At 46.3% G+C, this 13148-nt stretch overlaps 1 protein-coding gene across 1 annotated transcript in view; it reads left to right on the forward strand.

The window, feature by feature from the left end:
- CASQ2 (calsequestrin 2) overlaps positions 1–13148 on the forward strand; it is a 62893-nt gene that overhangs the window by 12765 nt on the left and 36980 nt on the right. The window contains exons 6-7 of the mRNA XM_084829697.1: positions 1043–1173; positions 4416–4461. Coding sequence (XP_084685823.1) covers positions 1043–1173; positions 4416–4461 — 177 coding nt within the window. The remainder of the gene's footprint in view (positions 1–1042; positions 1174–4415; positions 4462–13148) is intronic.

The raw sequence follows: 13148 nt of genomic DNA on the forward strand, positions 1-13148 counted from the left end.
TGGTAGTTTGGGGGATTTGCTCTGTACAAATCATATGAAATCAGGAGGATGTCTTTTTGATTTCATGGATCCTCTTTTTACCCAGTCCCCTTCCAAACTGCATTTGAGGTAACTGCCCATGACAGTGGCTGCTCCTTATCTCACTACCTTACTGAGCATGTGCAGGAATATCCTCCCTCCAGAATTCTTAAAGGGAAATATACCAGTGGGTTATACCAACTCTTGATACATTTTTGGTGCCCAGGCTTTTTTATCCTAATGTTTCTAGGTTTGCTTTTTGGCGATTGTGCTGGTGCTGCTGTTTTAACTGATTAATCTTGCTTATGCTTTTAGTTGTAAGTTGCTTGAAGGTCTTCAGACTGAACTGCCCAGAGAGCTTCATAATAAATCAATCATTGTACCTGCTTATAGAAAGGAAATAAAAATTAAGTGCTTAAAAATACCACTTAGCCTGGCCAGCTTTGTCAGCTTTCAAAGCAGAATTGCTAGTAATGGGGAATCTGCTTCCTAAGCACAAGCATCAGATGAAAATAATGTATTTGGTATTATGAAAGTATGCAATATTGGCCGCATTTGGACAATCAGTGGGGGAAACAACGCAGTATGGGTTGTTTCCCTCGCCCTCTGTGTGTGCTGGTCATGCAACTGGCATTTCTCTGATTACCTGTGCAGGTTGCTGTGTCATCTGAACCTGGCGCGCAGCAGGGCAGGGGTGGCTTCTTACCCACCCTACAACCCATGGCTTGAAGTAGGGGTTGTGGGATGGGTGAGAAGCCACCCCTGCTGTGCCACTCACCGGGTTCAGACTACATGTCAACACTTGACGCAGTGTGGGTAATTAGGGAAATGCCAGTCACGTGCATTCCTAATTCCCTGATCATCCAAACCTGGTCACTATATTGCTCCATTTTGGCATTTTAACTTCCAACATATTTAAATTTGTAATGTTTCTTTCAAATCTCAGAACTATTCAGGGTGAACCATTGATATCTACATGTTTTTCAGCAAAAGAACTGTCCATAATTCATTTGATTGCTCATAGGTGGCAAAGAAATTAGGTCTGAAGCTAAATGAGGTGGATTTCTATGAGCCATTTATGGATGACCCAGTGCATGTCCCTGACAAGCCGTATACAGAAGAAGAACTGGTTGAGTTTGTGAATGAGCACAGAAGGTACAAAAAATGGCATTTAGAAGCATGCAGGCTATAATGCAGAGAATTCCATCTTCATTTCAGATGCCCATCATCCCAAGATGTTGCATTCCTATTTACTCTCTCCTGAGACTGGTAAAGATTTATGATGTCTAGATGAGCCAGTCAGTGGCTTGTGTTTTGCAGGCCCTAGTTTTGCAGGCCTCATTCTTAACATATCCTTCCCACAATCTGCACCAACATGAATGAAGAAATCATGAGTGAAGAAATTAGCAGAGATGTGGTAACTCAAAATGAGGATCTATGGATTATCTTGGAAATCCTGCAGAGTATCTCTGAATTTGTGAAGAGAACAAGAGAGTGCAAGACTACTAATGCACACAAATTCAGGCCATCCTTCCTCACAGCATTATAATCTACATGACTATGACAACACTCCTGAGGCCTGTAGATTGTAACGATTGCCTGAAAACCTGGTTGCATAAAGCTTCCATCACATGCTGGTTGTCTCCACAGAGGTTAACCTTTTCAGCATATGCAGGTAGTACGTAGATAGAGAGGCTGATATCATGACCTGGTTTGCACAACACACTGGGCTCAATGGGGTTGTTTAACCCACGATGAGCCGAAGCGCATGCCGGACGACATTTTGAATATACAGTACTGTGCAAAAGTCTTAGGCCACCATTAGATTCGTTGTTTTAGCAATGGTATAATGACCATATATAATTATTTCTCAGTCTCTTCATTAGAATACAACCAGAAAATACAAGAAATTTGTATGCAGTATTCAACAATAGAAAAAAAATCAGACAAAACAGCTTCCATAGGCTAAAGTGGCAAGTATTTAGTGTGACCTCCCCTTACACTAGAGTAACAGCAGGCGCCTGGCCAGGAATGGTCTTCGTGGAAGGGTAGCAGCCAAGAAACCACTTTTGTGGAAAGGGAACAGGGTGAAAAGGCTAAGATATGCTAAAGCTCACAAAGATTGGAATGAGGATCAGTGGAAAAGAGTATTATGGAGTGATGAATCCAAGTTTGAAATTTTGGGGTCCAATCGTCGACAATATATGAGAAGAAGAGTTGGAGAGAGATGGACGAATGAATGCTTGCAGCCTTCAGTGAAACATGGTGGAGGGTCTCTCCTGGTTTGGGGCTGCATTTCTGCCAGTGGTGTTGGCGATCTTGTCCATATTGATGGGATCATGAATGCTGAAAAGTGCAGACAGGTTTTAATAGGGATTTCGGAGAATTTCTCCACAAATCTCTGGGAGGCCAAATGCCAATGCATTCGGCCCCCCAAAATTGGTGGAGAAATGGTCCGCCCCCCCGGCCCCCCCCCGGGATGGGACTTACCTTTGTCGAATGTCCCTGGCGGCGGCGGCCGGTCTTCTGACCGGCTGCCGCCACCGCCATTTCCAAGTAAAAACAAAAACAAAAAACAAACGTGATAGGCTACGTAAAGATTTACGTAGCCTATCACGGCTAGATTTTCAAAAGCACCGTGATAGGCTACGTAAATGTTTACGTAGCCTATCACGGCTGACTTTGGGGGGGAAAAAAAAGCGCGTACGCAAATGGTGGCGCCCATGGGCGCCGCCATTTGCGTTCCTTATTTGGGGACGTGTAGTCTACGTAAACATTTACGTAGACTACGGCGAAAATAAGGGCAACGCAAATAGCGTTGCCCTTATTTTCGCCGTAGTCTACGTAAATGTTTACGTAGACTACACGTGCCAAAATAAGGAATGCAAATGGCGGCGCCCATGGGCGCCGCCATTTGCGTACGCGCCTTTCCCCCCCCCCAAAGTCAGCCGTGATAGGCTATGTAAACATTTACGTAGCCTATCACGGCTGACTGCAGGGACGCAAACGGCAGTGGCTACGGGCGCCGCCATTTGCGTCCCGGCAGGAGACGAGATTCGCGGCCGGAGGGACGGGGCGCCTTCCCCCCAGCCAGAATTTTGGTGGGGAGGGATGGGGTGCCTCCCACCCCGCCCAGAATTTCGGGGGGAGGGACGGAGTGCCTCCCCCCCACCGCGAAGCAAGCTGCGGGACCAGGTAAAGGACTTTCGTCCATCCCTTGGTTTTAATTCATCATGCCATTCCTTCTGGAAAGCGCCTGATTGGGAATGGTTTCATTTTTCAGCATGATAACAATCCCAAGCACACTGCTAATGCAGTGAAATCATATTTAGCGAGGAAAACAGCTGATAAAACACTGACGGTCATGGACTGGCCTCCACAGAGTCCAGACCTGAATATTATAGAGGCAATATGGGGCCACCTGGACAGAGAAAGAAATAAAAGACAACCTACATCTAAAGAAGAACTCTGGGAAGTGCTGAAAGAAGCCTGGTATAATATACCAGAAGATTACTTCAGAAAACTTCAGGACAGTCTCCCCAAAAGAGTTTAGGATGTGCTTAGAGCCAAGGGAGGTCACACTAAATACTGACTTTTGCCTGTACATATTTCCTGTATTTTCTGTTTGTATCTTAATACAGAGACCAAAAAATAATCATGGATGGTCATTAAAACTTTGCTAAAACAACAAAGCTGGTGGTGGCCTAAGACTTTTGCACAGTACTGTACATCCCTGAGTGGGGGTTGCTGTGTCATGTGTACTCTGCCACTGAGAGTTATTTGAGGGTTAAACAACCCATGCATAACCCTCGGTTGAGCCCGGTGTGTCATGCAAACCGGGTCACAATGTCACCTTTTCTATGTACCTACTACCTGCATATGTTGAAAAGGTTAACTTCCATGGAGGCAATCAGTGAGTGATTGGAATTTTTATGAAAGAGTAACCCATAATGAGCGCCCATGTCATGCAAATCAGCCCCATATATTGAGCATGATCCTGAGAAGAACCAGTGCCCCTTTTCCCCTTGTTGCTGTACTGATTAATTAATTTTAAAAATATTTTAAAATCTATACATTTTATAAACTGGATGTGCTATTGGTGGTCATTTGTTTTGTTACGGAGTACTGTATCATGTGCATTGCATCGCCTGCATATATATACCCATTAATGGGAACTGCTGATGCTCCTCACAGTTTGGCACCAGACCCTACTGCGTTTGCTGAAGAATAGCTGTAGTGTTGCATGAGAAGGACCATTACATGGACCTGGCTTCTGGACTGCCTGTGGGTGGCCATGTCTTTCTGAGTCTGTTCTTGCTATACACATTCTGAGAGTCATAATCCTACAGAATAAAGGATTTGCCTATAAAACTGAAGTCCATTTGTTTTCTTTTCAGAGCCACACTGCGCAAGTTACGCCCAGAAGACATGTTTGAGACCTGGGTAAGTGCAACAAGACGGTGGAGTTTTACATTATGTTCTATATATTTTAAATTGTTTTATTGTGTGTTGTTTGGTTTTAGTTTTTGTGAACCGCCCAGAGAGCTTCGGCTGTTGGGCGGTATAGAAATGAAATAAATAAATAAATAAATAAATAATACATTATAAGGAATGGTCTCATGAGAAAGTATCTAGTATATTTACATAGCCTAAAAAAGGACCCAAAAGGCTTGAGTAGGGCCTTTATATCCACATGGGCCAAGATTCCTCCTTCCTTATTCCACAAAGTTCACTTCATAACGCTCTGTAAATGCTAATACTGAGTTCTTACAGACACCTGGAGTTTTATAATGCATTTGGTAAACAGTTATCTACACAAATATATAGGCTGAGAAGACATGAGTGAAAAGAAGCAATTATTGCTAAAAAATTGCTGTTTCAAGAAAGGATCAATGCTAATCCTATCATACATATATGCACTATGGACAGAATCCAGTGGGGCTCTTAAGCCTCTGCCAATTCCCTTACGGCTCGCCAATTCCCGTCCACAAGTGGGACCCGCTGCTTGTGGTAAGAAAATTTAGCACTTCCAGCACAATCTGAAACAAGCGAAAATGCCTGTTTCTGGAAGGGGGCAGGTCGGCAGTGCATAAGGGAGTTCCGCTGACCTCTTCTAATCGAGAAACAAGCACTTCCCCTCCTTCCGCTGAGAAGTGCTAAATTGCTGTTGGGCAAGCAGTGGGTCCTGCTCGCACAACAGAATTTGTTGGACCCACTGCTTGTGCAACAAAATCGGCGCGGTGCAAGATCACTAAAGTGATTAAAGATCACTTTAATGAGCTTCCGCTGTGCATTACAAACGTGGTTGTTCAGGCAGGCATTTGGGGTGGGTTAGGGTATTTCAGAAAACGTTTTTATTGTAGAATTTTATTGTCTTAAACTGTTTTATTCTACGTTGCACATCGCCCAGAGTGGCTGGGTGACCAGCCAGATGGGCGATTAATACATTTCATAAATAAATTTAATAAATAAAATCATAGAATCATAGAATAGTAGGGTGAGAAGGGGCCTATAAGACTATTGAGTGCAACCCCCTGCTCAGTGCAGGAATGCAGATAATAGGCATAAGCACCCTGTTGGATTCTTCTCCTGGTTGCATTTATACCATTTGGAGGATATTGGTCCCATTTTATAGCTGAGATAAACCATAGCACATCAGTAAGTGATTAGCCCAAGATCAGTCAGTGAATCTATGGCATTCTTAAACAGAAATAACAGTCAAGTAATAATAGGAATGCCTCTGAGGAAATACAGAGTGCATTCCCCGCATCACTGTGCAATTGTATCCTCCCCCCTTCCCATGCACATTACATTAAAAATAGGGCTTATCTGTTTCCTATGTATCTATCACCCATATTAAAGCTTCAACACCTCTCTCTAGAAATTAAGCAATGACTCCACCTTGGGGCCCATCTGCATTGGAGGTTTACTCTGGTGCTGCTGTGGCTTAAAGTTGTTACGGACACATGATGTCGTGGCCACTCTGCAGTCACCCCAGAGTTTACCTGTGGGGAAGCCACATTTTTGCAGAGTACTTTTACTCGGTTGTTTTTCTTTAATTCGGCTCCCCTGCAGTTCAGCTGCTGAGTGCCCATCCCTCCGCTTTAAATTTGGTATGATCGGGGCATTCCTAGGGGTGTGTCTTTCACCTGGCCATGCCGTCAGTAACCTAGGTAACTAGAATATGTAGCCTGCCTATCCAACACATCAAAGCACTAGAGGGTTCTTTCGAGCCTTCAGGATTGCACTGCACTTCCTTTTTGCCAGTGGGAGTAACTAGCCTCCGTGATTATGCACTAAGTAATGGTTGTATTACCTAGTTTCTGTGATGATGTGTGAAGTCGCTTCTCTGATGTCTCTTAACTTCGCTTCTCTGTGATGCTTGCAGTAAAGGCGTAAGGGCATAAGCCCTTATGCACATAAGGGCTTAATCACAGTAGCGATTTACCGTGGTCTGAGGATCATGGGACCAGAGAAGCCTGTCACCAAGTGGTCCGGAGCCTGGTCGGTCCTGTGGCTCCGGAACCACTGGAGCATTCTAAGGCCTCCTGTGAGGACTTGGCAAGGCACTTTGCAGATAAAATTGATCAGATTAGGTGTGTTACTCTGCACGCTGTGGATACAGTTAGTGAGCAAGAGGCGGCCTGTGGCAAACCGGTTTTGTGGGATCGGTTCCAGCTTCTTCCTCCTGATGAAGTGGACAAGGTGCTTTCATTTGTAAGGCCAACCACCTGCTTAGTTGATCCTTGCCCATCATGGCTCATTATGGGCTGCAGAGAGAGACTGGGTGAGGGGATCAGGGCGGTGGTGAACACCTCCCTTGAGGAGGGAGTGATGCCATCAGCCCTCAAGGAGGCAAGACCGCTCTTAAAGAAGCCCTCCTTGGATCCTCAAGTTCTGAACAACTTTCGCCCAGTCTCAAATCTGCCATTTTTGGGCAAGGTGATTGAGCGGGTGATGGCGGTGCAGTTGAAGGCACACTTGGAAGAAACTGATTATCTAGACCCATTTCAGTCAGGCTTCAGGCTTGGGCATGGGACAGAAACGGCCTTGGTCGCCTTGGTAGATGATATGAGGAGGGCTGTGGATAGGGGTGAATGCTCCTTCCTTGTTCTCCTCGACCTCTCAGCGGCTTCTGATATCATTGACCACGGTATCCTCCTGGACCGCCTGGAGGGGTTGGGCATTGGAGACACCGTATTGTGGTGGTTCCGGTCCTTCATCTCCGGCAGGTACCAGAGGGTAGCACTGGGAGAGGAGGTTTCGGACCTGTGGCCACTCACTTGTGGGGTGCCACAGGGTTCCATCCTCTCCCCGATGCTATTTAACATCTATGTGAAGCTGCTGGGGGCTATCATCAGGAGGTTTGGGGTGCAGTGTCATCAATATGCGGATGACACACAGCTCTACCTCTCATTCAAATCTTCACCAAGGTTGGCCATAGAATCCCTGTCCAAATGTCTGGAGACGGTGAGTGGCTGGATGGGGAGGAATAGGCTAAAGCTGAACCCTGACAAGACCGAGGTACTTTTGGTGGGAGACAAGAGGAGGCTAGGGGATGTTGACCTGGTGTTGAATGGGGTACGGCTACCCTTGAAAGACCAGGTCCGCAGCCTGGGGGTCATTTTGGACTCCCAACTGTCCATGGAGGCTCAGGTGTCAGCTGTGAGCCGGACAGCGCTGTATCAACTCCATCTGATACGGCGGCTGCGCCCCTTCCTTCCCGACCATCTGCTCCCATCGGTAGTACATGCCCTGGTCTCCTCTCATTTAGACTACTGTAATGCACTCTACGTGGGGTTACCCTTGAAGACGGTTCGGAAGCTGCAGCTGGTACAGAATGCGGCGGCTCGCCTGATTAAAGGCAGCCGCTGGTGAGATCACATCACTCCAGTGCTGAAGGAGTTGCACTGGTTACCAGTTGTTGTCCGGGCCAAATTCAAGGTGTTGGTTTTGACCTTTAAAACCCTATATGGTTCCGGCCCAGCCTATCTTAAGGAGTGCCTCCAGCAGCACCAGACAGGCCGCTTAACAAGATCAGCCTCGGATGGCCTTCTCTCTGTCCCATGAGCCAGGACAGCTAGACTGGTGGGGACGAGGGAGAGGGCCTTTTCTGTAGTGGCCCCCACTCTGTGGAACTTCCTCCCTAGGGAACTCCGTCATGCCCCCTCTTTAATGAGCTTCCGTCGTGCATTAAAAACGTGGCTGTTCAGGCAGGCATTTGGGGTGGGTTAGAGGGTATTTTAGAAAATGTTTTTATTGTAGAATTTTATTGTTTTATTGTATGTTGTACATCGCCCAGAGTGGCTGGGTGACCAGCCAGATGGGCGATTAATAAATTAAATAATAATAATAATAATAATAATAATAATCATTGCGAGCAGGGAGAAGTGGCCAGAGAAGAAAAAAAGAGGCTTGGAAGCTATTAACTCCACGACAGTTTGCTGGAGTGGGGTGAAATTGGGGTAGTGCGAATCTCTCATGGGGTGCCTTCAGATGCTGCACTGGATGATTGGGGATTTTGGCTTTTTCAGGGAAAAGTGAACATTTTTCTCCCTATCCTCCCATTTCCCCCTGTTCTCCTCTTTCCTTTGACAGTAAACAAATCCGCATAAGGGCTTTATCGCAGTAACAATCTACCACAGTCTCGGGATCTACTGGAGCAGAGAAGCCTGTTGTTGCAAGTAGGGAGAAGTGTGCAGAGAAGGAGAAAGGGGGGTTGGAGCTAGAACTCCCTGACTGCTTGCTGGAATGGGGCTTATTTGTCCTGGTACAGGGTTCTCATGGGGAGCGAGTATCTAACCTGCCTTTTTAGTGCTGTTTCTAGCCTTCAGAATTGGGAATGAGTTACTCTCCATTTGTAACAACGTTCTAGCAGCGGAGAGCCTGGACAAGGGTGGGAAACAAGCCTCTCTCATTGGTTGAGCAGCCCCTGCCGGGCTGATAACATTCAGTTCCACTCCCCCCACCCAACCTGGAAGTATGTTCTTTTCAAGCGCCATGTGACCTGTGAAAAGTGGATTTCTAAGCCGATTCCATGAAACTCCGGGTAATACTCCAGTGTGTTTCTCATTCCATTACTGTGAAGATCCCCCTCTGGTTGCAGGCAAACTATAACCAGAGGACACGACACCTTTACACAATAATTCAGGCCTTATTTCCTCTCCTTCAGCAACAACTGACCCTGCCTTTTGTGACAGGCAAGTGCTTTTTGTCATCCCTGACTTAATTTGTGCCAAAATCTCCCCGGAACTTAGCCTAGGAATCTGTTTCCAATGGCAGAACTGGAATAGGAGAAGAAGAGTACCTGTGACCACCCTTATCACTAAGTAACCATGGTCTCCTGCTTGCCATACACTTCAGGAACAGGTTGCTCCTGAGCACAAGCTTAGGCAGGATTTTCAGTCTAATAGGAGTCAGAAAGATTATCTTTTAAACTTAACAGCACAGTGGAACAAAGTGTTTTTTTGTGTTTTTAAGGTTTATCTTGATGTTTTTGTCAATGCATTTCATTTCATTTATTTCCTTTCTATACCATCCAATAGCCAAAGCCCTCTGGGAAGTTCACAAAAATTATACCCCAAAATACAACATAATAAAAACATAATGTAAAATCTTTAACATATGAAAATTTAAAACAGGTAAAAACAATTAACAGTAAAATAACAGGACCCAGTAAAACAACTGACATTAAAAGCCCCATATATGCCTTCAAATGCCTGGAGGTAGAGGAAAGTCTTAACCTGGTGTCGAAAAGATGACAATGTTGATGCCAAGCAGGCCTCAGTAGGGAGAGCATTCCACACATGGGGGGATACCATCAAGAAGGCCCTTGTTGCCATCCTCTCAGCCTCCTCTGGAGGAGGACCTCAGATGTTCGTTGTAGTATATGGATAGGTTCATATCGGAAGAGGCATTCCATCAGGTATTGTGGTCCTAAGCCATGTAAAGCTTTGTATGTCAAAAACAACACCTTGAATTGGGTTCAGAAACATAATGGCAGCCAGTGCAAGCAGGTCAGAATCAGTATTATATGCTCAGGCTTCTGGTCCCTGCTATCAATGTTGCTGGATTGAGTTTCCATTTATTAGCCCTAATCTAGTCCATTGTTGCAACCAGGCACTGATTTAGTACATCTACAGCCTCACCTGATGAAGATGAAAAGAAGAAATAGAGCTGCATGCATGTCATCAGCATAATGATGGCAACACATTCCAGATGACCCCACTCAACTGTTTCATGTCGATATTAAATAGCATGGGGGACAAAACTGATCCCTGCAGAACCCATACTGGAGAATCCATGGGGCTGATCAATATCCCCCAGGCACCACCTTCTGGAGCCATCCATCCAACTAGGAGTGAAACCACTGCAATGCAGTACCTCCCACTCCCAACTCAGACAATTGACCAAGAAGGATACCATGGTCGATGGTACCGTAAGTTGCTGAGAGATCAAGGAGAATCAATAGGGTCATACTTCCCCTGTCTCTTTCCCAATGTAGGTCATCCTACAGGGTGACCAAGGCTGTTTCCATGCCAAAACCAAGCCTGAGTGCCAATTGAAATGGGTCCAGATAATCGGTCTCATTCAAAGACCTTTTGGAGCTGGTCGGCAAGCGCCCGGTCAAGGACCTTGCCCAGGAAAGGATCATTTGGTTTTTGTCATCCCTGACTTAACTTGTGCCAAAATCTCACCTAGGAATCTGTTTCCAATGGCAGAACTGGAATAGGGGAAGAAGAGTACCTGTGACCACATGCTGAGTTCCCAAGCGCCTCCTGCCCTTCATCCTCCATCTTGTTCAAACTTTCATTGCAGCTCCTGGTAATGGGCGTGGGAGAAGCAATGAGAAGTCAATATTAAAGAAGTCAAAATTAAAACATCTAATTTACATTTTAATACCAAGGCTTTCAGGAGGGAAACATTCCAGATGTTGGGCTACAACCCCATTCTTCCATCACCATTGGCCATGTTGGCTGAGGCTGATGAGAGTTGCCACCCAGTAACACCTGGAGGGTCATAGGGTCCACCCCCGCCCCCCAGTGTAAGGCATTTCCATATTTTTGAGGAGAGGTTTTTAGAATATTTCCCCACAAATCTCAGCCCCATCACAGCCTTGATAATACTTAAAAGAGTTCAGATGCTATCCATATCTCTCTGCTCCTAAACCTGAGGACAGAAGCGATCTAATTCTTCCTATCTATCTTATTATTCAAGGGCTAATTACTTAGCTGCGGGTCAAACTACATGTTATGTTAATTGTGAGCTAAATATCCCCCCTCTCCAATTCTTGATGAAAATGTGGGGGGGGCACCTAGAATTATTTTTTAAAATCCCCATATGTGGTTGCAAGCCACATAACTACCATAACATGTAGTTTGATTCTCAGTGGCAGAGTATTTCATGCACAAGGTCCCAGGTTTGATCCTTGCCATCTGCATTTAAAAGGCTCTTGGGGTGTGTCTACACAAGCGATTTATTGCACGCTTGTGATTGGTCACTTACAGATATTTGCAGGTCCTTACATGACCTTGTCAACCTCCAGGGGCCTGTTTCCACAAGTGATTTACTCTGAACTGGCTGCATGTGGAGGTTGTTAGGGATACATGATGTCGTGGCCATCCATCAGCCACCCCAGAGCTTATTGCAGAAAATATGGATTTCCTGAGACTACTTGAAGTCTGATTCTTTTCCTTAATTTGGCTTGTCTGCACTTCTGTTGTGGTGTACATCAACCCTCCACATTTACTCCAGTGTGTTAGCCCTGCCCAGGGGTGTGCCTTTCACCATGACCCCGGTCAAGGGGTGTTTCCCCAATGTTTTCCCTGCCTGCGTTTCCCTGATGTTTCCGTCATTTCCCCACTGGCCACCAGAGTTCTTTTTTTAAAAAAAATGTAAAGGATTAAACCATAGCAGTGCTTTAGTGCTACATTGTGAACCAGAAGTAAGTAGGGATGGACGAAAGTCCCTTACCTGATCCCGCAGCTTGCTTCGCGGTGGGGGGAGAGGTGCTCCGTCCCTTCCCCTGAAATTCTGGGTGGGGGGGAGGCGCCCCGTCCCTCCGGCCGAAATTCTGGCCGGGGGGGGAGGCGCCCCATCCCTCCGGCCATGAAACTTGTCTCCTGCCGGGACACAAATGGCGGCAGCTGTAGCCGCCGCCGTTTGCGTCGCTGCAGTCAACCATGATAGGCTACATAAATCCTTATGTAGCCTATCACGGCTGACTTGGGGGGGGGGGGAAGCGCGTACGCAAATGGCGGCGCCCATGGGCACCGCCATTTGCGTTCCTTATTTGGGCACGCGTAGTCTACATAAACATTTACGTAGACTATGGCGAAAATAAGGGCAACACTATTTGCGTAGACTACACGTCTACACGTCTACTACAACACTGTTTACGTAGACTACACGTGCCCAAATAAGGAACGCAAATGGCGGTGCCCATGGGCACCGCCATTTGCGTACGCGTTTTTTTCCCCAAAGTCAGCCGTGATAGGCTACGTAAGGATTTACATAGCCTATCACGGTGTTTTTTGAAAATCTAGCCGTGATAGGCTACGTAAACCTTTATGTAGCCTATCACGTTTGTTGTTGCTGTCATTTTTTACTTGGAAATGGTGGTGGCGGCAGCCGGTCGGAAGACCAGCCACCGCTGCCGAACCGCCGCCAGGAGCCGCCAGCGCCAGGGACATTCGACAAAGGTAAGTCCCATTCCAGGGGGGGGCGGGGGGGGCGGACCGTTTCTCCACCAATTTCGGGGGGCCGAATGCATTGGCATTCGGCCTCCCGGAGATTCGTGGAGAAATTCTCCGACATTCCTAGAAGTAAGCACTCCCCATTCACCAGCCACCAACTGTATCGATGCTGGACATTTAAAGCCGTTACTCTATCAGGGGCTAAGGCTTACGCTACTCAAAGAGCCATGGGGTGAGGTGTACATATATAAGTTCCTGGCCTGGTCACAGTTCTAGAGGTAGTTACTGCAGAATCTTCAGTTGCTCATTTAGAAGGCATCACTATCACTCCACAGCGAAAAAAGCCCCAGTTCTCCAGCAGCACCTCTACCCCCTTCTCTCACTATCTTATAACACTATTTCACATTTCTTCCATCAATACGCATACACCCTATG

Source organism: Heloderma suspectum, chromosome 2 (genome assembly GCF_057233095.1).
Source record: "Heloderma suspectum isolate Gila_16-S chromosome 2, 16-S_ref, whole genome shotgun sequence".
Taxonomy (NCBI): domain Eukaryota; kingdom Metazoa; phylum Chordata; class Lepidosauria; order Squamata; family Helodermatidae; genus Heloderma; species Heloderma suspectum.